Source organism: Saccostrea cucullata, unplaced genomic scaffold (genome assembly GCF_032062105.1).
Source record: "Saccostrea cucullata isolate Sc308-1 unplaced genomic scaffold, CSIRO_AGI_Scuc_v1 ctg484, whole genome shotgun sequence".
Taxonomy (NCBI): Eukaryota; Metazoa; Mollusca; class Bivalvia; order Ostreida; family Ostreidae; genus Saccostrea; species Saccostrea cuccullata.
This window is the reverse complement of record NW_026931863.1, coordinates 454,987-481,932: the sequence shown is the minus strand read 5'-3', so window position 1 is coordinate 481,932 and position 26,946 is coordinate 454,987. Positions and strand designations below refer to the sequence as shown.

At 33.5% G+C, this 26,946-nt stretch overlaps 1 protein-coding gene across 4 annotated transcripts in view; it reads right to left on the bottom strand.

Moving 5' to 3' along the window:
• Positions 1-13,701: 13,701 nt before the first annotated feature.
• The window catches only part of LOC134233766 (neuronal acetylcholine receptor subunit beta-3-like), a 34,022-nt gene continuing 20,777 nt past the window's right edge, over positions 13,702-26,946 (bottom strand). For 2 of the 4 annotated variants that reach the window (XM_062715768.1, XM_062715769.1), the window contains exons 3-8: positions 25,577-25,785; positions 21,102-21,211; positions 17,656-18,107; positions 17,032-17,118; positions 15,850-15,971; positions 13,702-14,621 (exon numbers count right to left, since the gene is read on the bottom strand). In XM_062715768.1, coding sequence (XP_062571752.1) covers positions 14,202-14,621; positions 15,850-15,971; positions 17,032-17,118; positions 17,656-18,107; positions 21,102-21,211; positions 25,577-25,785 — 1,400 coding nt within the window. In that variant the 3' untranslated portion in view covers positions 13,702-14,201. Of the gene's footprint in view, positions 14,622-15,849; positions 15,972-16,898; positions 16,983-17,031; positions 17,119-17,655; positions 18,108-21,101; positions 21,212-25,576; positions 25,786-26,946 lie in introns of all 4 variants that reach the window. The other 2 variants (XM_062715771.1, XM_062715770.1) reach the window with 2 other exon arrangements.

The following is a 26,946-nucleotide window of genomic DNA, read 5'->3' as shown; positions in this document are numbered from 1 at the left end:
AGTAGGGGGACCAGAGTTCACCTTATATTGTACATCAGTAGGGGGACAGAGCATTCAGGTCAGTTTGATGTTCGCACTAAAAGGATCAACTAGTAACTGGTAAACTAAATATTGTAAACTAATTAAGTACATCAATAGGTTGATGAATGGTCAACTTATATTTTATTTCATTATGGAGACTAAAGGTCAACTTTATATTGTACAACAGAAATGGGGCCAGAGGTCACCTTTTACTGTACAAGACCAGACGTCAGATTATATTGTACATCAAAAGGGGAAACAGAGGTCACCTTATACATCAATAGGGGCTCAGAGGTTACCCTATGTTGTAGATCATAATAGGGACCTAAGGTCACTTTACATTTTACAACACAAAGGGGATCTAAAGTCACCTTGTACTGTACATAAATATCAGACCAGTGGTCTCCTTTGTAGTACATTTTCAGGGAAACCAGACATGAAATAAAATATATATGAATGCAGAGATAAGGCATCAACGATTCTACACCCGTCATAACCAAGAGACATCTAAAAAGAAAATGAGGGCGGACCGGAGGTTACAGATAAAATGCATATTAACGGGATACTAGAGGTTCTCTTATAAGAACACGACAAGAGGCTTATGGGTCTTAAAAGTCATCTGAACATCATGTAAAAATTTTAAAACAATTGAAGTTGGTTCGCGCTTTGAACCAGAGGCCATGACATTCGCAATTTTGAAAAAAGCACCATTACTCATCATAAGTATATACTTAGCATGCTTAGTTTGGCTACTTAATACCTATACAGAGAGAAGGAAAACAAAAAGTGCATTTCAAATAATCAGTAATAATCAGCAATATTTAGTAGCACTTGCCCATTGACCACAAAAACCCTCATCCTGCGGTCATACATTTCACAATTTTGGAAAAGGCACACTTGTTCATTAAAAAAAAATCGGTTTATACCAAAGAACAAATTTCAAAGCATTAATTCAATTACAGTATTTAATTAGAGCCCCCACCCCTCAATGGTACCCATGAGCTAGGGGCCTTGAATTTTGAAATTCTGGAAGAGGCTCCCTTGCTTATCATAACTATATGTAGTTAGTTTAATTAATACCCAGGTGCAGAGAGGAAGATTTTTTAAAAGAATTACTGGATTTTAACTTTACAATATACATAGCCCCATCGTAACACCAGAACCCCTGACCTTTGGGTCACGAATTTCAATACTTTGGAGAGAATATCCTTCCTCATCATATCTATGCATGTAGTTAGTTTGTTTAATATCCAGGGGCAGAGGGAAAGATTTTCAAAGAATAAATGCACGATATAAATTTTTATAGCCCTGTCCTAATCCCAGGGCCCCTGACCCTGGGACAATGAATTTCACAATTTTGGTAGAGGAGTCAATGCTTATAATAATTATGCCAACAGTAAGACGGCTTGATGTCAATGAGTAAAGAAGATTTTTAAAGATTTCATCAATTGTAGCAGTTTCTCCCCAACTTTCTTGCTTTAGGGGGTGGAGGGCAAGGGCCATGATTTAAAAAATCTCCCCTTCACCCATAGATGCTTTATGCCAACATTGGTTGTAAATGGTTGAGGGATTGCAGAGAAAGGCTGAAAATGTTCGAATGCTAACGCACAATGCACAGCGCAAGACGCCAGAAAAAAACAGAGAGCAATTAGTCACATGAGTTGAATTAGGTGACCGAATAAGGAGTCCTTTGGTCTCAATATTTATGTAAAATATAAGGTGTCTTCTGTCACCCCGTTGACTTACAATATAAGATGACCTCTGGTCTTCTTATTGGTGTAAAATATAATGTGTCTTCCGGTTTCTTCATTGGCGTTCAAAATACTGTTATCATTAGTTTTAATGATGTACAATATAAGGTTACCTCTTGTCCCCCTACAATTGTACAAAATACGAGAGATGTTCAATAAATAATATCATGAACTCTATGAAATACAATACAGATATCATATGGCATTAAGCTTGTCTTTCTCTCATTATTGAATCTTTAATGAATTTATAACAGTTTATATTACCACTTTTCATCACATAGTTTTATTGTGAGAAGCTGGAAAACAAGGGTATTCGAGACACACTGCATTAAAAATGAATGGTAAAGAATCAGTAAACTAAAGTGAAAAATTTAAAGCAATCAATGTCTGATTTATAGTTTATAGACAATGGAGCAGGTTGATTTCAATGATAAAAAATTATATAATGGCATCAAAAATGGATACCGTCCCTGCAAACAAAAAATTAAACAGCTAATGCACTGTTTGCCAAATTTCAACAAATAATCACTGATGGTGTATGATTGACTATACGACACAAAGCATATTTGACAGACATCATTTCGGGAGAAACTGACACTGTTTTAAAGAAAAGTTTGACAGTAAAAAAAAGCTTAGTACTCAAAAGTCACCTTATTTTTTAAAACAATGAATGAAAACGACTGCGTGTAAGAATACCTAAACAATTATTAAAAATATAAGTAATTGTAGTTAACTGTACTTATCCACTTTTGTTTGAATTTCAAACAGATAACGAAACTTCAATCTATTACTTAAAACAAAATTAACAATAAGTTGTACTTGACAAAAACAGCAAAGGTCTGAGAAGAGCAGAGAATTGCAAGAGCACAAATACAGATTTATATGTGGTATTGTTGTTTATTTTCGTATTCGGGGAGGCAATTTAATTGCTGGAGGAATCTAGAAAGTATTTTTTTTGCAAAAAATCAAAAGGATGATGAGAATCAAAAATGCGCTATATTTAGATTTTTTTCATGACAGCGTCCAAACCCGCACGCCCTGAAGAGTAAACAAGTCTTGGGGATAAACAGAAAGTTAATGTTTTTTCACATTAACAATATTCGCTAGATCTTTTGCCTTTTGACTTGTTTCATTTTCCAAACTTGAAAAAATGCCTTTCAGAAGGAATAAACAGGCAAGGAAGTCATAGGATCTGCCATATTCCAGTTACAAAAGGTCATACCCAAAAATAGTTCTAAAAACGATTAGAAATTGGATTTACAAAATGTAACGGACACGTGTTTTAATTAAAAGATAATATTAGGTTAAATCATTATGACTAAATTATTGAAAAGCGTCTTTTGTTTCTTTCCGAGCACCGAGGACATTATTTATTCGAATAGGGTGACCTCTGGTCTCCTTTTTGATGTTCATTATAAGGTGTCCTCTGGTCCCCTACTGATGTACAATTAAAGTTTTCCTCTGGTCCCCAAAATGATGTACAATATGATGACCGTCAAGCGAAAACCAGGCTTAAGTGCATTGTGACGTTATCGAGAAAACGAGCGCTAAAGTTGACGTCATAAATGTTTGCCGTATTTTGCAAATAAATGCACATGTGAAGACGCATCATCAATTTCTTTTTACAAATTAAATGCCTTGAGTAGACAACATAATGAGTAGTATGATTAGTTTAAGTGTAACTATTAAAGCCTACTGTTGAGTATATAAAAAATAACGATTTTTATAGCAAACTGAAGGCGAAAATCTTTCAAAGTAGCGAATGCACGATCTTCCCAATTGTTTTATTTTCAATTACTTCAAAAACACAAATGTGGGCCAGGGGAAAAATCGCATGTTATCTTGAGTTCTGGGCAGTATAAAAAAGAATATAGAGCCACTCATATTTGACATGATTTTTTGTCACTATTAAATAAAAATTTCTATATGTATAATAAAAAGCATATACAGCCTACTCCGGATATATTGAAATTCAGGGGACCATGCAAATTATTTCAATATATCCGTAATTCAATATAAGCGAAATCGTGATGCCGCCATTTTTACAAGTTCAATTTCGATCTAAAATAAAGAAAAACAAACCCGAACAAATTAACTTTGTTCTCGTTTATAGACAGATAACAGAACATAGCATAGAAAATGAGTCCTTGAAAATTTAAATATTTTTTTTTATTTCTGTTACATTGAAAAGACAATCTTCAACCTCATTACACGATCTCATTTATTTCCGTTTGTGCGAAAATTCACCGGACTAAAATGGTTGAGTACTGCTGAACGCTGCTTGTATTTCATCGTAAGTGTACTCGGGATAATTCCTTAGTTATTTCCAATTTAGGCATACCAATAGTCATCTCAAAGTTATGTTTTTTCCTAGATCAGTGAGGGTCGTTATCATAATATTACGTTTAGCTGTTTAGCCTCGATATGTCCGTATGATATACATGGACAGAAAGAATTTAACAGTAAAGAATTTAATTTCGTAAGAACATGCCGTATAAAAACACATAAGGTGAAAACTTAATTATTCACACCTTTGTATATCACCTGGTCAATCAGGCATAATTATTGTCACCAACCGTAATGACAGCCGCCAGGGAGTACTTCAATATAACCGTTATGAAAACAACTCATTATCACATGTGGGGACCTATCAGTGGCTTCAATATAAGCGAAATTTCAATTTATCCGATTTCAATATAACCGTCATTTTAATACAAAGAATATGAGAGGCAAAAACTGGGGATTTATTTCTATTTCAAAATAAGCGGAATTTCAAAATAAGCGAGTTCAATATAAGTGGAGTAAGCTGTATAACCTAATCGAAGTGTAAAGCAAAGGTGCTGGATTTTATACAAAGGTGTTGAATTTTATTTGCATATTAAACCGCATTATGTACCAAAAATTAAAAACAAGCTAGAGGGAAATGGGGGTGGCGGTCATAGGAATATAATTCATCGGTGTATAATTTAATTTGGAAAACAATTTTTTTACAGTTGTGTATCCTCGGTGCAATTTGTGCAGTTTATACTATATAACAAATGATTTATTCGTTTTGTTTTGCTTGTGTTTTGCCCCCCCCCCCCCAAAAAAAACAAACAAACAAAAATTGAAAATTAAATTGCTTCCTACGTGCCTTAAATAATCTACATGGATGTTAATATGTACAAGTGCCGCTATTGAAGAGAAGTAACCTGCTCTTTTATTATTTAATTGTTACCTGGCAACAGGAAACGTTCAGTATTCACTACTTCCTCCAAAGATTATTCGGTATCTGTGTTTATCTTATTTGCATGTTTATGGATATTTGGAAGGTAAGGAATACACTGTTGATTATTAATTCTAAAAAATAATTGCGAAAAAAGAGTTTAAAACAAATTGAATTTTTTTTTAAATTATAATCTGTTCATACTCTGAAAGGAAAAATATATTGCAACATTATGATTCCTTCGATCAGTTAATCAAAGACATACATGTACAAAACCTACATGTTTTGGGGAAAAGATGAGAAATAATAATGAGAGTGAAACAGGGGCGTAGTATCCGGGGGGCCAGGGGGGGCCTGGCCCCCCTTTTTTCCCCAACCTTACTTACACTATAGGAAATGTTAATTCAAAGCCTGTTTGCCCCCCCCCCTACTTTTAGAAATGTACCGAAAATGTAGTATAAGAATTGGTACTAAAAGTAGTTGACACTGAAAAAAGGTTAACCCCCCCCCCCCCCCCCCCCCCCCCCCCCACGAAATAGGATTTTCGACTTCGGGCAACTTTTACCTTTTTTTTTTTTTTTTTTTTTTGCTTGTCAACTTTTTCAGGTAAGTAAAAAAAATTTTTTCTCTGCCTGGCCCCCCCACTTTCAAAAACGATGCTACGCCACTGTGAAATCATTCAGATTGTGTTGTATCCTAAATTCATGGCGATACTAGTAATACACAGTTAACGGTGGGTATAATTTATAAGCAACTTTTACTTTGATGAGATCATAGAAATAAAATTAATTAAATTGATTTAAAAAAAAATGAAACTGATGTAATATTTAGCATGTGGCTGATAACTCCATTTAAGCTACTAGTATTTTGATGCATCATTTAACAAATCAAACCACGATTGCACAACTGTATACATCAGAAACTTCTAGGAGTCAGCGTGCTTTCGGGTTATTTTCCTTCTAACCTTGCAACCATAGCAAAAGAAATTTATTCTAGCCTGGTCCCGCTCAGTCAGCAGGAAGTATGACATGCATAGGGAGTGACAGCATTCAAGGCTCTTTGTACAACCCGCTGCACCCCGGACCTCTAAATAGAGTACGACCGGTGCATAATGCTTTGGACTATTCTTATGCGCTTTCACTTCCGCACTACGGACATGTACATCGTGATCGTAACCGCATGCACCTACTGTGTTTTGGAGTATACGCTGTACATGTAATTTGGCCATGCATGGTACTCTGTACATCTCTCTCTTTATCTCTATCTCCCTCTCAAAGGGAATTGTTTCAATGCATGCATTGTCTCATGTCATTCTCGATCCGCAAAAAAATATACTCAGACTTTATGTGCGAGGATCGTAAATTTTGGTCATTGTTTCCGATGGCGTATTTCAGGGAAAACTTCTTAGATTCTAAAGGCGAAATCAGATGTTATTTAAAAGTGTTCTTGTTCTTGTGACAATGCTTCAGATCTAATTTCTTTAAATTTAAAAATGTATGTTACGCCAGCAGGAGGGTTGCACGAAATGCATGCTTAAAACAGAAAGCAGTAGTACCCCCTCCCTAATGACTGGTCTCTAAATTTTACGTTATTTTAAAACTTTATCCTGTGCGGAAATCTTAGTTTTGATAATTATTTTTCATTATAAAATATGGACCCCAACCACACTGCAAATTACGAACTCACTTCTGATGATGCATTTTTATCTGCATATATGTAATAGAAGCAAATACGCTGGTTGTTCAGGATTTAATTGTCTTAATTTCAGCAAAATTGTCGTCTACAATCAAGCAGGGAAGAAAACATTGTCAATTATTTTCATATAATTAATTCTTTTCCTAAAACCACAGGAGTTCGCGTACCTATATCAAATATACCGAAATTTTCAGCCAATAAAAAAAAGAAATTTATAGGTATTAAGTTTTTAATTTACTGAAAATCTTGGTAATATTGATAGGTACGCGAACTCCTGTGCTAAAACAGTAATCATTGAGATTTGCTACACAATGTATCAGTCAAAAACTTTACTTCCTACGAAAGCTTTGAGCTTGCTTTCCGCGGAAAGTGCACATTTTCAGCAGGTCTAAAGGGGGGGGGGTCCTTCCGTTTACTGGAAAGTTCAGTGCTAAAACTTTCACTGGGTAAAAATTTTATTTTTAGGTATTACATGTATCTTGTGAATCTGTTCCCAATTAAACAGTGTAGTGGTGGCTAAAGAGGAGGAATTCTTTATAAAGCTCTTCAGGTCATTTGTACGAGATTATAAATGGAAAGATTGCTCCTCGAACTGCTCCAAAAAAAAAGAATAAATTCGGGACCAATATCATAAAAAAGCAACAACAAAAAAAACCAAAACACATACATCCTCACACCAGGACAGAAAGCGTTTGGGACGAACGGCTTAAAAGCTTGATTAAATGAATATGAAATAATATAATGATAACTCTCTCTCTCTCTCTCTCTCTCTCTCTCTCTCTCTCTCTCTCTGAGACCGATTACAGAAAATCCCTTATTAGCAAACCTTGTTTTTGTATTCATACGAAGGTACGTGTACATGTATATTCAAAATCGTAAACATGAGGAAAAATAAACACTTTCTGTGGCCTTAAACATTTAGATATGTCGATGACATTTACAGTATTATCAATAAACCGGCAACAGATACTTTTATTCATGTGTCGACTCAACATATCCAGATAATGAAACTGTTTAATTTTCGATCAAAAAATGGTGAATTAAACTTCTGAAACAAGAAAAACATACAAGCCATCAATCTGACCTGAACTGTTTTTTTTTTTTGTTTTTTTTTTTTTTTTTTTGGGGGGGGGGGGGGTGCGGGCATGCCAGTCTCTAGTAGTTGATAAATCTGATATCAATTCCCGACGAGATTTTACGAGCTAAGTCTATATAAAGGGCATTTAGGGCACAATAAACCCTCCTCCCCAAAAATAACATCTCGGGTGTCTTTTTTAATAGGGGAGGGGGGTAGAAAATCCAGATTTTTCTTCTAATATGCTAAAATTATCGATCCTAGATTGGGAAAATAACAAATAATTAAATAAAAATCACATATGTAATGTCATTTGTACGCTAAGGTGATTTTTCTTGTGCAGTTTTTACAACATAGCTACGGAAATATGTGAACAAAATAAATGACGTTTTCCGATAAATCATAGCGTCATGACATAGAATTTGTGATTTTTATTTGAAAATTTTCACCTATTTCTAGTCCATGAACAATGACATGTTATATATCATTTGAAAGAGAAGAATATTGTCTTTTAAGATCACTTTACAACTCAAAATGTCAAAATTTTGACTTAAGGATGGTTTTTGCTTGACGGTCATCATATAAGTCTCCTTATTGATGTTCAATATAAGGTGATCTCTGGTGTCTTTATTGATGTTCAATATAAGGTGTCCTCTGGTCCCCCTACTGATGTACAATACATGTATAAGGTGACCTCTGGTCTCCTTATTGATGTTCAATATAGGGTGACTTCTGGTCTCCTTATTGATGTACAATATAAGGTGACCTCTGGTCCCCCTTCTGATGTACAATACATGTATAAGGTGACCTCTGGTCTCCTTATTGATGTTCAATATAGGGTGTCCTCTGGTCCCCCTATTGATGTAAAATATAAGATGTCCTCTGGTCCCCCAAATGACGTACAATATAAGGTGACTACTGCTCTCCTTATTGATGTTTATTATAAAGTGTCCTCTAGTCTTCTTATTGATGCTCAATATAAAGTGACCTCTAGTCTCCTTACTGATGCTCAATATAAGCTTCGCCCATTATGCAAATTATCCCATGTTTCCCACTATTGTTGATGCCCTGGCATACTCTCAAAATTAGACAGTGATTCCTTAAAAAAATAAATAAACGTTTACCCGTTGTGAAATCTAGGCATACTTCTGTGTGCCCAGATGATCAGGTTCTTTCAAAAAGGAGGTTAGAAACCTGGAAATATACTATAAAAAGTAAAATAAAAGTGGAAATATACTTTTCTTAATCAAGGAATTATTTTAAGGAAGACCAAACGGCTGTAAATATTGAAGATGTACGTGTAGTGTTTATCTTTACTAAATACTAAGTGAACGAAAGACAACTCTGAAACTGTGATGCCATTCTTCTATTTTCTTGTTGAATGAAAGAAACATACAGATAATGTATAGTATTCTCGAAGTCTGTTTTAATGCTGCAAATCTGGAGAAGAGTCATTTAAACCTCCAAAAAACCTCAGAGGTGGGATCATGTCCCATATCAAGGATACTAGAGTTATAACATACCATTAATACTTTTTTAAAACATATCTTCTTTAAACATTTTGGGACTAGCTTAAGTAATTTCATTTAAGTAATTGGAAATCAAAAGCAATTTATTATATACATGTACTAATTTCTACATTTTGAGTACATTACAACATGTACTTAAAAATTCAAAACAAATGAAATTCTGTTTTTAAAAAATAAAGCTAAAAATACAACGATCACATCTATCAAAACACGACAAGCTTTTTAGCGTTACTTTTTAATGCTAGTATATTCTTTATTTATTTAGCCTTTCACAAAGGTTTTTACTCATCAACATATCCTTCAATTTTCAACTTCTCCAAGCTTTTTAATCAATCTACATTGCTAGTCTGTACCATCGATCTTCTTGTTTTGACTTGTTACATGTATATGAATTTTTTTTAACTGAATTTAAGTTTATGTCCACGTGTATTCTGACTCATGCAGATGTGGTGTAATGTCGGATTCAGGAGTAAGTGACATTTTAGAATATTATACTTTCATGTAAATTACATGAATCTGATTTGTCGAGAAACATTTGATAAAAACACTACTACCCGCTGAATAATGAAGCCACGCCCTCCTGTGTAGCAACAGTCAACATTGCTGGACGACGGGTGGTATTACAAAAAATAGCGACTGCGCGGAATTTATGCGCGCACAGTTCACTGTAATATGTATTTGTATAAAACATTCAGTATAATCTAATAAATGATATTATCACTTTATATTTTATCCTTTTTAACCATTTTAACCATTGGCCTAAGAAACGATGGTTACTAAAGTATATCTGTAGGAAGTCTAATTCCAAGTATCCTGTGAAGCAAAGATATTTCAAAAGAACTAAAGCTGTAGTCACGGTGTCAGAAATGTGCTTCATATTTTGCTCTTATAATGTGTGCATTCAAATTTTATTATTATTATTAATTATTTATGGGAGTTATCTTTTTTTGACATTAAATCTTTTTAGAGGCATACATGAATTTAGAAATATATTTTAAATATATTTTTAGCTCACCTGAGCTGAAAGCTCAAGTGAGCTTTTCTGATCACCTGATGTCCATCGTCCGTCCGTCCGTCCGTCCGTCCGTCTGTAAACTTTTGACATTTTCAACTTCTTCTCAAGAACCACTGGGCCAATTTTAACCAAACTTGGTACAAAGCATCCTTGGGTAAAGGGGAGTTTAAATTGTTAAAATGAAGGGCCAAGTTCCTGTACAAGGGGAGATAATCATGAAAAGACAAAAATAGGGTGGGGTCATTAAAAAATCTTCTTCTCAAGAACCACAGGGCCAGGAAAGCTAAAACTTATGTGGAAGCATCCTGGGATAGTGTAGATTCTAAATTGTTCAAATCATGACCCCCGGGGGTAGGGCGGGGCCACAATAGGGAATCCAAGTTTTATATAGAAATTCATAGGAAAAATCTTTAAAAATCTTCTTCTCAAGAACCACTGGGCCAGGAAAGCTGAAACTTATGTGGTAACATCCTGGGGTAGTGTAGATTTTAAAAATTTTTCAAATCATGACCCCCGGGGAAGGGCGGGGCCACAATAGGGAATCCAAGTTTTACATAGAAATACATAGGAAAAATCTTTGAAGATCTTCTTCTAATGAACCACTGGGCCAGAAAAGCTGAAACTTATGTGGAAGCATCCTGGGGTAGTGTAGATTCTACATTGTTCAAATCATGACCCCCGGGGGAAGGGCGGGGCCACAATTGGTAATCGAAGTTTTACATAGAAATATATAGGAAAATTCTTTGAAAATCTTCTCAAGAACCACTGGGCCAGAAAAGCTGAAACTTAAGTGCACATGGAAGGATCCTGGGGTAGTGTATATTTCAAAATGTCTAAAATATGATCAGTGGGGAAGGGTGGGGATGCATTATGTATTACCAGGGGGGAAATCTGGTAAAGAACAGAATGGTCAAAGCTTCTCAGGTGAGCGATGTGGCCCAAGGGCTTCTTGTTTAAAATATTCCAAACAGTCAGTTTGAACTTTAATCACCATATCAATACTGGATTCATAATCTACTTAAAAATACTCAAAAACAAAGTTACATAGTAAAGTTTTATCAAACCTCTTTTTTTATTTTTCAAAAATATTTAAGCAGAGAAGGCAAAACTTCAGATGTACTATACAACGTACAGTTTATTTGAGAAGTGGTAAAAATCAGATATTGTTATTTCGAAAACTTCAACTGAAGGAACCTTTTTTAAAACTGAAATTACAGCCACCAAGACGTCCCATTTTCAAAAACCTTTTAAAATACAACCATTCCACGATAAATTCAGGCTTTATGACAACAAAGACGGCTTCTTTTCTTTAAAACTCTAAAACCAAAAATTTACTTTCATTGTCACTGATCATTTGCAAAATAATTTTGTCATGAACATTTTGATTGTTCTCACAAGTAGTCTGGCGCTGATGCTAAAAGGAATGCTTGAGTTTCTGATTGACGATATCTGTGTGTTGTTTGGAGACAAATTCTTCGAACAATCTGTTGAAGTTCCTTTGGGTACTACATGCGACCCGTTATTAGCAGACTTTTCTTGTTTATATGAAGCAGAATTTGTTGCCTTTAGTGTTCACTGATTGATGATGTGACGCAAATTTTGTTTTGGGGAGAATGTTTGACTCCCATTTGCATTTTGTGTGTTTTGTGTTCACTGATTAATGACGTGACACAAATTTTGTTTTGGGGGAGTTTGAATGCATTTTGTGTGTTTTGTGTTCACTGATTAATGACGTGACACAAATTTTGTTTTTGGGGAGAATGCTTGGCTCCGATTTCTTTTTTGTGTGTTTGGTGTTCACTGATTGAAGATGTGACACTGTCCTTGTTACATAATAAAGCAACATTTTTCCTGACTCACAATTTGTGTTGCCGCAAAAGTATTCTCTGAGTTATAATGTGTTCACAGCGTGTTTTGTTTATCAGGCCCTATAGGTAGCAAATTAATGAGTTGTTTGTTTCAGTGGTTCATAAAACTATTTTTGCTTACAGTTTCATCATGTGAGAGGTTTGGTGTGTAATTTTAAGGGGGTTAGCTCTACTGGTGGCACAGACTATGCAGCTGCTGCATAGTCTAGTGGCGGATATTCAGCTTACCATGCAGTAGTGCTCATCTGGACTTTTCAACTTATTTTATTCAAAAGCATTAAAGAACATGATTACTATTTTAATTTCCGGGTGTTCATCTCTTCCCATGGTTCACCATGGAACTGTTTCAATTTTTTTGTACTTGCAGTAATGAGTACAGCCGTGGCCATAACAGCCCATAAACTATTATAAAAACTTGAAATATGTGTCAGTTTTTCTTCTTAAGATGAATTTGATTTGGCATCCTAGTAAGCAAGTTTTGTCTTTGATACGTCAGTCAGCATTTGACTCAATGATAAATTGTATTTGCCGACAAAGTCATTGTATCTACCATAGAGTTAACAGGTACGTACGTAATGATGACTTTAAACGAGTCTGTTGATATTCTCATTTCATCATCTTTTTTGTCAATAATTTAACTCGTTATAGAAATTGTTCATATGTAGAGCATGCTCTTGCACAGCGAATCAACTGAGATATATAAACTCCGTAAGCTGGTGATTTAAGTATATTGCTACATAAGTAAAGGAAGATGACGATAGAAAAGTTAAAGTCATCATGTTTATCATAGAGCTTGGTTGTTAGATTACCATTTACGTCTTTTGCAAGTAAAATATCCAAAATGAAACAGATGTGTCAGACTCTCTAGAACATTATTTTCTGAAATGCGCTGCAGTAAATAATGTAATATAGTATCAGTATTTTATTTTAAGTAAACAGTTATTCACTGTAATCTTGCTATATTTATTATATTATACTGAATGTTTTATACAAATACATATTACAGTTCTTTATTTTAATATACAACATCTTTAATTCCATTGTCAATGGCTTTATATAATAAACACAACGAATATTTTAGTATTTAATGTGAAAAATTAATATTTTATGTAATCTTGGTGAAAGAAATGATTTTAATATATTTCCATTGTCAAATTTATATAATAAACACAACGACATTTTTAGCATTTATGTGAAAAATTAATATCTCATAGAAATATATAATTATTATATTTATATAATTTATTATGGATACCAAGTTGCAGGAAGTATAAATGCCAACATAAAATCTCCATCTATATCCTGTTTCATGTAGAAATAACAGATATGAGCGACTGTAATAAATTTCCACATGAATCGTTTTAATCGCACTTATTCTTATATAATTAAAACATCCTTTAATTAAATCAATGTATATTTACCACAAATAATTTTTACTTGATGACGCACTTAAAATACATTGCACATGCATGGAACAGTTTTTACTGATTTTACCGCATTATATATAAACTTCTGTCTCAGAAAAGATAAATAAAACAAAGGATTTCTTCCCAATTTGAAAAAAAAACTTCACTTAAATTATGTTTTAGTAGGTTAGAAAAAAAATTATGTTATACTACAAGAAAAAAATCTTTTTTTTTTACATGTGCAAGGCAGTGCAACTTTACATTTCATCTAAATGGTTTAGCCTACTTGCTATACATTACATTTACAGTGTAGAAAAAATACTGTTGCTATTTTTTACTTATGAAATGGGTACAAGAATTGAAAGAAAAATGATTTTAAAAAATGAAAGATGTACAGAAAGTCGAAATGAAAGCATAATTTTTCATTTTTTATAAAACATAATTTTCATTTATAAAACTGAATCAATGGTTCGTTTTTGTTTGAAGAATATGAATACAGAGACAAATAGCAAAGTAAAAAATGTTTGAACATTTGACTGAAATACTGGCTGAATACAGACAAATGATTGGGAAGCAAATGTGTTGAAATGCAATCCTAAACGTCAGTATTGCATTGTTACTGAAGCTCTCACTTCTTCATTCTTCTTCTTCGATGTCACTGTCAAAAATTATAGGCAACACAACCATTAAGGAAACAATTATTGTAGTAATGTAAATGATAAAGAAAATTCGATCAAATATTAGCGCCAGAGCTTTCCATTCTTTCGCTATTTTTTCTTTCCTGTCTTTTTCCTCTAGTCTCTCTTTATAAATTTTTATGAAGTTTCTTATTTCATTGACTTTCGTGTGGATCACTGACAATTCTGCACTGGTTTCCTTTTGAACTGTTATTAACGTCTCACTTGAGCCCTTCCAATCGTTTGTAAATCTACTCCCATCCCCATTTACACCCATATAACGCCGAGAAGTTGTAGGGCATGTCACGTGAACTTCCTCCAGGAAAGGCGCAACGAGTTTGTCCATACACAAAACCCGGGCAACGTAGGAAAACATCACCTGTAATATACGTCACTGATACATCCCATGTGTCCTATTCTTTAACCTATTAAACATTCAGTCTAAATAAAGAGATTATATAAATGTTTTGAAGTTGGATACTAGTTTGCAATATATTTCAGATGTATTTCAGGACGGGATTTTTATTTTATTTTCACACATGCAATATATAAGTAAAAATACATGTATCAAAAATCCCATCTCATGAGTGAAATAAATTAAAGATTCATTGAAAAATGGTTCTTCTTTTATCTTAAAAACAAAACAAGGATTATTCCAACACTCTTAGTGAAGGAAGGGACAATTGAGAGTTCTTCCTCATTTGGGATATTAGTTTGTACTTATATTACAGGATCACACTTTGTTTCTTTTTTTTAGACTGGGAAAATTGTAACATTTAATCAATAAATAAATTATATTATTTTACTGTCGACATGTTAGAAACAGGATTATGCATGCATCATAGGCATTACCACTTTTGAATTTTATTCCACATTCAATTTGCTTTCTTACTCTGCAAACTGATCACTTCCTGTGACTAACTGAACATTCACTTGAAGCTCTATCCTATTGCTCTCAAGTTTCATTGCTGACTTTGAATCTGATTATTGAGTATTTGATTAAAAAAAATAAATCATATAGTCCGGCTTCGCATTCTTGTAAAAGAATAATATTACGGAAAATCATGACCGATATTATTTTGCATCTCAATCCATATTCAGAGGAAACAGATAGATGACAACTTCGAAAAGTCATTAAGTGTCAGAACAAATCAGAAAACACATTTCTCTAAACAAATTCAAAGATTGGAATTTTTTTACTTTAAAAAAATTAGACCTTTTCTTTGGTCATTATTTTAGTATTTCTATGATTAAGTAAGAAGTAAGAGTCTGATTAATCAAACAGTTTAAAGTAGGTTTTCACATTCGCAAACTTTGCAGTGGTGTTGATACCATAGGATTCTTTCTCTTGCTATAAGTGGAGCCGAAAAGTCCTATTCAGTTTGATCATTTCATCTGATTCAAAAAGTCTTGTTGTCTACCAAATAATTCTTTTTTGCCCGAAAATGATTTAAAAATGAAGTTTCTTCATTTAGTTTCTCCAACTTTGAATTGCACTAAATCATATACTATGTTATTGTTTCGTTTTGTTTTGTTTTGTTTGTTTGTTGCTTTTTTTGGTAACCTTGTCTATCAACCTTCTTGCTTTGATGATTATGATGACAAACCTTTTTAAGTGTCTTTGGAAGATGAACCGGGTACCTAGTTCCCGAGACCGACATGTTTACAACAAACACACACAGGAATGAAGACATCGTTATCAACACCATGTTTACACAATAATAGGTACCTGTAAAAGAAAGGAATCGGCATTATTGATTCGAACACGACTACACCTCTCTATGAAAACTCATGACTAAATATAGAAGTTTGGTGTTGTTTCTGACCAATCACTGATTGGATTGTGGTTTAAGCCCCTCCATACCTGATTATCCTCAGAATGCAAATAGAATAAATTTGACATTTTGTCTACTTTGTAAAGTTAAGTTGAAGGAAGAAAATAGATGTAGATAGCTATTTTAACAGTATTTCACAATTCTAAATTAATAATTTTTATTTGATTTATCCAAATAAATGTTTTAAAGAAAAATTTTCAAGTAATTTGAAACACGTACATAAAATTTTTTAATCTAGTTTCAGTAACGACAATTGGTGCAAATTATAGGAAAAAATAACTAAAACCTTTGATCAAAAATGCAGGCAGAACAATGCATTCAAATATCTCTATTGAATTTCTTCACTATCATACCAAATTTTAAAATTTATACCAAGAAAGATATCAAACGTGCAAATAAAACTTTGATGTTAAAATAGCCTAAGGCTTACCACACAATTTGTGAAAACTGTTAAACTACTCTAGAGGTTGAAATTAGCAGAGAACCATGAAACATGGCAACAACATTCCTGGCAAATTTGTAAAAAGGTGTAACAACGTGCATATTACTTTCACGCCAATCGTGTTCTGACTCATAAAACCATTTTGCACATGTGATTAGCGTGATTATAGACGTCCAGAGAAGTCTTGAGGCATGTCATTTCTTTCAAAATGGTTTCATGAATAATGGCCACTACACATAAAGTTCACGCCGCTTCCTTCCTCGATGTATTGCGTTCCAGGGCGGTGAACTTTTTTGCCATACTATATTGCCAAAAAACGTGGAGGGTTTCTGAACCTCTATTGCCCCTACGACATTTTGTGGACAACATCTAATCTTACCTAGAACTGGGGAGGTTTCAGACGGTGGTATATTACGTTGGAAGATGGACAACAGAACGAAGTATGCCATGAATATACTCATTCCTGTGGATAAAAGACAAGACAGATGAGACAAAGACGAATACGTGCTTACCTATAACCGGGAAGGATCTGGCAGCAGGCGGCAGACTGGCCTCGAAGATAATCAGTAAGAGAAAGAACGCCATGAAAGTGTTCATGCCTAGAAGGGAAAGGAAATGATGTTAGTGAAACAAGCCTAGTGTTTTTCCCAACCCATTTACAATTTTTTCCCAAAACGAAAAGCCCAGCGTTCACTACGATTATTTTTATTATTGGGAATTCCTAGTAGCGAAGGATTTGCAAACCATCTAAAAAATAAATCAAAGAAGTTAAATGCCTACATGCATTCTAAAAAACGATTCTTTCATGATATTTTATGAAGAATGAAAAACTACGTTTTTTCGTATTTTCCCGTGCAAAATGTGAATATTGATTCAAAACATGTGTATTTAAGCAAATACAATGAAATGTGGATCATAATAGCACAAATGAATAATGATATTTGAAATTAACGTTTATGGGTTTAAACATAATGTGTATAGTGTCTGTGTAAAACAATGTTGAAAACTTCTCACTCACAATAATGTCTCAATATTTATACAATAATATTCAAATATATGTGCAAAATTGATTTTTGAAAGATTTTTTTTTCAAAAAGTCACCATCTTTTGGTATGAAAAAGTTTAAACATCCTTACCAAGAGTAAGTTTGGCGGGGGACTCTGCCGGAATCCAGAACAATATAAGCGTCAAAGAGGTCAACAAAACACACGGTAATATAAGCGTGTACGCATAAAACGTAGCCTTGCGGCGTATAGTTAACCAGAACTTTAAGTCTATAAATGGTTCCGGACAACAAGTGTACCTTTCCACGTTTTTCTTTCCCCAAGTATTTCTAACGTCCCAGACGTTACTTTTTTGGAAATTGCTTAAATCCCATGGTGTATCATCTTTAAAGAATAAATCGAGTTGTAGCCCATCGTAGGTCCATGAGCCGAATTTTAAATGACACCGCTGCTTATCAAAAGGAAAGGCTTTGACATCTATGTTACATGAGCTCTTGAACACAGCCTGAGGAATCCACACCACGTGACCAGTGTGTTCCACAATGCAAAGTGAGTCTCTTCTCTCATGTAAACGTTCGTCGGCGCTGAAAATGAACAGAATACATGAATTAATCTCACTGGCTTCGGTTTATTTAAAACTGTTCAAAATCATTTCAACTTGAACAATTCTTGTGAAATATAGACAATCTTAAACCTGAAAAATTCTTCTCCTGATCTACACAAAATTTTGATATCTCGTATATGTTAAATACTGGGTGTTAAAATTCATTTCTTCTAAGTTATTTTTTGCTATTTTTTTTTAATCACGATAATCAAAATATATAAAGAAGTAATTTGAAAAGCTACAAATTGAATTTTACAGAAAATGTAAAATAAAAATCATTGTTGCACAGAAAGATAAATAGCGGGTTCTATTCAACCAAGTATTTTCTTTAATTTTCTAATGTATAGACTGCCGTGAAGGAGAAATTTCAGAAGCAGGAGTTCTTTACAATAATATCTTTGAGTATTTGTGTTAATCAGATGTGTATTCCAAGGAACATTTGGAAAAATTGAAATCACAAAATTACCTATATCAGTAACATCAAAATTAAAACCTTTTTAACTCAATAAACAAACATTTCCCACGACTAATTAAAGTTAAGATTTTTTGACATCGTTGACAGTTGCATTTTTAATAAAAATGGAACTAGTTAATTTACCTACCTTGTTATTGGTCAATTGCAAACTTATTTTGTTTAAACATCTTTATTGTACACAATTACTCTGAAGTTGATATTTTAATGACATTTGTGTTTCAAATTGATAATAAATATGTAGTTTTTGGAGACCCAGTCTTCCACCTATATGTTTGTTTTCCCATGGATACCTATTGCGCTTAGTTAAGATCAGACCAATTTTTCTTTTCATACGAAGCAGAATTTATTCAATATTTCATATTTAGTAAATTAGAAGAAAGAAAAACTTTTTATGGCCCTCAGCTCGACATTTTAATATATCGACAAATTCATATGTCAATCCAATATATAAAGACAGTGAGCTTGAAATAAAATATACCACATAGTCTGGTACCTTTGTTTCATATTTTTAAAAGACGTTAGTGGTGTTCTTACAACAAAGCCCCTTGGTAATTGTAATGTTTCTATTTTTTTTTTTTGGATTGTCAGTTTGTCTAACAAATGCTGCAACATACCCTCATTATTACCAACAAATGGAGTTTATATATCTCTCAGTTGATTTGATACGCAGGAGCAAGTTCTATGGACATAAAATTCGTAAAACGATGTGGGTCAATGACAAAAAAAGGTAAAACAAAAATATCCACAGTCTCATTTAAAACTTGCAAATGCCATGCCGATACAATGATCATGTACGAATACAATCCTTTATTTAGTCAAATATTGAGGGCCGCTTTTCATATTTATACTTAGATTAATCAAGTTAAATATTAATTTGCACAGTTACACTGAATTGTGTTTGGATTCTCCCTTTGTTTCACTATCATGACAAGGAGTACACAGCGGGTGAGATTGGTCGGCAGGGGGGAATCTTACTTCTCCATGTCACCTTATCCGACCTCTGATGTTTTGGGGGTCCTTGTTTGCTACTAACCTGGGCTTGAATACTGTTAGTTGTCTCCATATATTCTACTGATTATGTTAGTAATAGGATAAGCACATAATGTTTATATAGAAATAAACGTAAAAGTTCCATCGATTTCATTTTGAAACACTACTGAAAATATCTTAAAAATGGAACGTTATCATATATATATAAAACATACTCATTTCAATATAACTGAAGGAAACCAATAACTTAATAACCGGTTAAATGTATTCAATTATAAGTAAACCCAAGGGCATAATAAAAATACCAAATCATAGAGATGAAATTTGATATAGACAAAAACGCAAAATTCGTTCGCCAGTTTTTGGTTTTTCAGACTTAAGATGTTTGAAAGCAGAGACAAAAATCCGTAAGATCCTTTTAATTGCATTCATTCTTGTGCTGAGTTATTGGTCTCATAAAATCGTTAAAAAAAAACGCACAAAACTGATAAACATTTGCCTCTTTTCTGACTTTTTCCCGCAAATATCTAATTCTAACAATGTTCCATGCCTTTCGGTTTCATGGAGAGCAGACACTAATGAACTATTTCTGGAGAAAATCACTTTATTGTCGAAGTTTAATCGTGGAATCTTAGTCTAAACGCGATGTCGTTTTGTGTGATCACGTCTAGGCCTAATGGCTGGACGAAACGACGGCGGGAGGGAAATCGCCGTAACACTCACGGATATTAGATGCATATAAGAACATTCACTCTTTTATTGATGAAAGCTAATTCTTTTATTGCAGGGCTTTGAAAATGTTCCCACCAGAGTAAGTTTTATGGTACCATGTAGAATTGGGATATCAACTCTGATCGGACCAGCTTAAGACGTATATATTATGTATTAAACACCGGCAGTGAAAAAAAAGAGAAAAAAATGAATCATTGAAAAAGATCAGATGTTGTAGGTATTTGCAGCCATATGAAGTTTTTATGCCACTATTTACTTCACATATATTGGAGTGAAAACGATTGATATGATACTACATGTAAATGCAAAACACTTAACAAGGTACATGGTCTGAAGAGGAGACAAAAGGTCTTGTAGCAATAATATGCTGCATAATTTGATTTACCTGGTTGAGATTATGCAAAATTCAATTTTGCATTTACGTCAATCTCGCAAATTCAAAATTTGAAAAAAGGGAACTATGATCTTTTTAAAAACGCATTGAATGATATCAAACATAGCCTTCTGTGATTCTGCATCAGTGTAACTTATTGATACCTATTCTCAAATAATTTTTCTTATCTTGTCTCATGTTATGGCACTTTATCCCATCTCTGAAATTTCCAGGAGTCTTTGTTTTATGCCCTATCCATAGATTTGTATTGTTTCTAGATACTTTTTTAAATCAATTACTGTTTATTATCTCCACCTTTTTTGTGATACATGATGATCCTCCACAAAAAAAGGTTAGGATGACTTTAATATAATAGAAGTAAAGACATCATTTTGTTTTCTTACAAATTGTACAGCCTTAAGTCAGGAGTCCATATTTCTGTGGCAGGGATGTTGATTTTTGTCACTCCATGAAATTCTGTGACATTCCATCTGAGATGGACATCCGTCCAGTTCTGAAAATATACGTTCTGTCTAAGAAAACTGTTAAAGCTGTACTCAACAACAAAAGCAATGCACACAATTTTTCATAACGTAATAGAATATAAAGTTTGTATTAATTCATTCTTTTTAATGTTTGTAAAATTATAAAAGTGTATTTTTCTTTCAGAAACAACATTTTGACGAAGAAATAAAGGATATGCAAATGATATGACAATTACAATGAAGCGCATTGAAGTGGTAAAATTTTCCGTTCGAATGGAACGTTTTGAGCTATCTTTAGAACGTTTATTGTCATCTTATGACACGCCCTTTTCTTTAGAAATGGATAAAACGGTCAAGTTGTTTCTTCAAATACCTGTGGAACAGGTTTTCCATAAATGTAATGGCCAATCAAATTGTGGATCTAAATAAACACCGAGTAAACACGTGTTCGACCGAAACATGTGTTGTGGTAACTTCAATAGACATGATAGGTTCAATAATATGTACATATTCGTTGCAATTTGTGTTTTACAGAAGCAGGGGGTCTCTAACTCTCTTTTCTAATTTTTTTAATGCTCCAGTTCAGTGTAACTCATGATGCTTGTCGCGAAAAGGTAAAACTACGACGATATTTCTTTCTCGAAAAAATATGGGCGTGTCATTATGTCTCTCTCATCCAAACGAAAATTTTACCACTTCAATGCGCTTCATTGTAAGTTATACATTCTAAAAGGTAAGATTAACAGTCTCTCTAGAATACAATTCTTCAACAATGAATGTTTATAATGATGTATCGTGTATCTGTCGTATGAGATATACACAAACAGTTGCAGATAACAGCACCTGTTTGTTTCAAACAACAAACCGCACCTATATTAGAGTTAATGTAAAATGTAATGCATATCCTGGAAAACCAATTAATGGTTCTCTTTAATTCTATTTACTTATTCGCACTTATGAACTTATGGCTTGAAAATAGAAGTAGGAGATACAAAAGTAGTAATAACACTTCGAAACCAAACGGTTAGAAATGATTGACATAAAAATTCGCGTCTTTCTGATCACAATACCCAAGGTATCCAATTATTTGTTCAAATTACTGGAAATACTTATCCAAATGCCGTAATTTTTACAATGTATTTAAGTCTTATTGGCATTTCGACGATACGTGAATATCTTGAGGAGTATTATTTATCGTTTCTGACAGGAAACATTTATAAGGATAAGAAATGAAGTGAACTAGCGTGTATCATGGGGGTAGTGTGAGAATGACAAGGAAGGTCAATTTCTAGAAATCACGAGATAACTTAGACTCCTACAACTCCCCGAAAGGAGAGTACAGGGGGTCGTTATCTGAAAGGAATAAACTTGTGACATCCCAAAGACACTTTACATATTCTATTTCATGACACGGTGTCGAAACTTTACTCATTAACAATGTTAGCTCTACAGCTCATCCAAACATGACTTTGAAACAAATATGCGAAACATAAGATGTAAATTTTGCAATGTTATAAATAATGTTTTTATTTCATTATTTATTTTTGTACTTTCTTGTATTTAGTTGATCAATTCCTTGGAAGAAATCAGACTGAATGTCAATTTGCATGCCATGAATTGATATACAAAAACGTGGGGTTTAGCACCCTTCCCGCTAGAGTGCCATCCATAATGACACGTTTAAGGTCGTTGACATGTTTTCAACATGGACAGGTCCCAAATGTTGACATTTGAGTAAATCAAGACTGTTTTCGATCATAGAAATGTAGAAAATGTCTTTGATTTGAGAAACTTTCCCAGTTCAGCTTTAGTAGTTTGGTGCTATATAAGTTAAAAAAGAATTCTGTGAAGTACTTTACAAGGGCTCATGGTACCTCTTTCAGTATCTTCTTCGAAACAAAATAGAGTGAGTTTTAGTATCTCTGTGATCGGGAAACAGTCTTGACTAAATTGAGCCTAGTTTGAAACAACTGGGGTCAAATAAAAAAGATCTCTGGTCCTTAGACTAAAAACATTAAGCCAATGGCACTCAAGAAGGATAGGTTAGGAAGCAGCAAGTTCCAAAACTTTTCCAGAAAACTCTATAAAGTTTTCAAAGCATGCCTGTCACTCGCTTGGTGCAGTGGTTAGAGCGTCTTCTCTAGAGTCGTGGAGTAAGGAGCTGATTTTTACATTGCGGGTTCCAATCCAGCTGTGGGGGACCTAGAAATTGGTCCTTCTGATGAGACCGTATAAAGTCCCTATCGCAGTAGGTGCTGGTACGATAAAGATCACTACCTGCTCATCGACAATGAGTGTCGAGCGTAGGTAAAAATTTGCTGCACTCCACCGGCAAGTGGTGGCATCTACATCCGGCAAGTTGTGGCATCTACATATCAGTGTAAAATTCTCGAGAGGGACGTTAAACAACAAACAAAGCATAAATAGTCGCATTTTGACTTTTTTGATGCAAAAGGGGAAGCAATTTAAAAATAATGTGAAATAAAAAGATCGTTTTACCTATACCTGTCTGAAGTGGACAAATACATGCCCTTTAAAAGTATGAATACATATAAAACAAATTTGTATTTCTTCAAATCTTTAAAAGATAAAGTATATTATTACTGGTTGAAAAGGCGACGTTGTTTTAATAAATACTTTGTCAGACCCAGACATAGATCTTGGTTTATCATCTCTCAAATTCACTTATCTGCCTTAAAAACCGTCTGCTCTCAACAGCAACTTCAAAACAGTATGATATGATACGTTTACTTAGGGGAAAAGGATCATTGGTTTAACTATCTCTTTAGTGTTTTGGTTCCACCGTGACTGTTATACAATGTACACGACAACCTTGCGTGGGACTGCTTCATTTCTGTGTTGACTTTAACAGCACGAATATTGATCATTCGCTGTCAAAGTTAGTGGTGAGGCCCATGAAACCCCATCGCTTTTACTGGGGTCTCTAAGGTATTGCAGACTCTCACTTTTTCTCTCTCCGTAATCTCTTTGAGATAGAACAAGGCTCATCTTTTTGGTATTAGCACATTTATGCTGATACATATTTGATGTGTAAAAGTGTCATGCGCTATCCGAATAAATGTCATAATTGGTTTAGCAAATACCGTGGCGTAATCTCAAAGGATGAAATGCGATATTTAATTGGTGTTTCTGGGGGCCTGGAGATTTTGTTTATGCTTATAATTAATCTAGTTTGACGAGTTTTAATAAATAAAACAAAATGATCAAGTTAGTACACATTGTATACGAATAATTCATGTTAAAGTTTGGTTTCGCTAAAGTGAGAAAATCCAGATGGTGATTTAGTGACCAGTTTAACATGGCATTGTCAATTTCGCAAACATTGCCCCCATTGAAGGAAATAAGAATAATATGCATCCAGATGAACCTTTTATGGTAGTTAATGTGCTGGACCACTTCAATGACCAATGTACAAGACTACATATCAAAAGAATTGAAATGGCCACTAACATGACATATCTTAACATAACAGAGAAAAATAATCCCATACATAGCATGTGTCAAACTGAAAAAACTATTACATGTATCTTAATAATGCAGAGGCAAAACGTAAACTACATCGAAACAAATGTATCCCAGAAGGAAAAAGCAAATCAGTCTGGTCGGGGACAAAATAGCACCTCTGCAGAAACAAACACGTCAATAAACCTCCGGGAAAGGAAGATTTAAGGGAATTAGGTGTAATAACAAACCCGAAGCAAAGTGTTGCAGTCATAAAAAATACTCAAAGACTAATTAAAGATTCTATTAGAGAAAGCTCGTCTAAAGTCTCAAAAGGATTGCAATAGAGGCTTTTTTGAACAGTTGAACTCTCTCAACTTCAAGTGAAGTGAGAGTGAATAATTCTATAAACAAAACGAAAAAAAAAAGAATTTCAAGTTTTCTGAATCGTTTGTGTAATATGTACATTAGTATTTGCCAAGTCATTATTCGCAAATGAATAGTCAATTTGCAAATTTAAGGCTAGCAATGATTTTTTAGGTTTAAAAAAATTTATGAAAATTGGAAGGATTAAATATTTTATAGGAACATGAAAAGAACCATTTGTTAAGATGCAAGCCATTTATTGTTGTTTTGAGAGACTATGATGTTGTCATCATTTCTAAATTTAAAATCACACTTAAGTTTCAATTTTTTTTTTCAACTGTAAAATGTAGATATCTTTCCTTTGTCTTTTGATTTTTCATTGACCTTTATCGTAAGACTCATAAAATATTTTTTAAAAAAAAGACCCTTTAAGCTTATGCAAAATGATAAAATTTAATGATCGATCATTTTATGTTCCTAGAAAAAAGATTCAAAAAATGATTTGTTTGCGAAAAAATGATGTACAATAGATTTATTAATTTACTGGTCCTGAATTTCTTACTTACATAATTTGTCCAAACATTCAGCGTTAAAATTTGTTTCTTTTCATCCAAACTCATAATCTGTATCAACTGAAGGCCAAATCGGAGCTGAATGATGTCAGAAAAATTTTTGACTGGTCTTCCGAATTTTCCCCTCTCTGCATATTTTCGGAGAAGGTGTTTGATCAGTCGATCTTCGTAAGAAAACTCAGTACTACTTGTGTGGCCTGTTCCTGAAATACAATTAATAAAAATAAATGATAACTTCAAAGTTAGATTTTCCAAAGAGAAATTCTCTGGTTACACAACTTTCATGTGTTTTAAATGTAAAATATATGCAACTGACCGAAAATTGATAAGATAGACAAGATTTTTTTAAATTAATACTTAATCATTTTGAATTTTTATCATAAGTAGTTTAAAAATAGAGAATATTTCAATCTATATTTATTGAGGTTAGATTTTGTAGGCACTAGATTCAGTATTATACTTGATATGATACAGACCCCCGGTAATGCAAATTAAATTTATTTTCAATACAACCTTTACTTTTTTTTATTTGAAAACAACAAAAAAAATATAGTTACAATTAGGGATATATCGTATGTTCCTATCAGTGTCAGTTAACCCATTACTGTTAGTTCAACCTCATAAATTAAACATTCAGGGCATCGACTTCGGTTTGAATTGCAATGAAATGCAACACACACCTGCTGAGAGAGGCAGTTTGCATTACAGACTGCCAAATCATTATTATTTTTAGGTTTCATATCAAAACTTCTTTTTGGACTTTTTGAGTTTACTGAACGACCTCTGTGATAAAAACTGTTTTTATTGCAATGCTTCAACAATACCTCAATTATAGGCTTAAAACAATTGTAATCATTACATTTTTGGCAATAATAAAAATTTTAACGAATTCAAACAAAAAAAAAGTTATTGAATTCAACGTTAAATTCATAAACTTTCAAATACATTTGTAATATGACATTAAATGCATTTTAATTTATCAGAGTCAGTAAGGTGACCCAATTTTTTCAATTTTTGTCCATTCCATTTGAAATTACTTCACAACTAGTGAACCAATTTCAACCATGCTTTGAAAACAGTATCCTTTGGTTATGAGTTATCAAGTAAAAAATGAATTAGTGCTACTGATTGTACTTTAGAAAAGTTTACATCAGAAGATTTGAAAACGTAAAAGAGGTGGAAATAAGTAACCGTAATCGTTCTAATAAAAAAGAACAACAAAACCCCCCAAAATCTTGAAAACTCGAAAATTCTAGAGATGGGTTCAGGTGTATAGAAGGAGTGAGCATCCTTTGTTTATCTACAGTCATATCAACTGTGATTCATATGTATTGATAAAGCAGACGGAACATTCTGTCGTCATA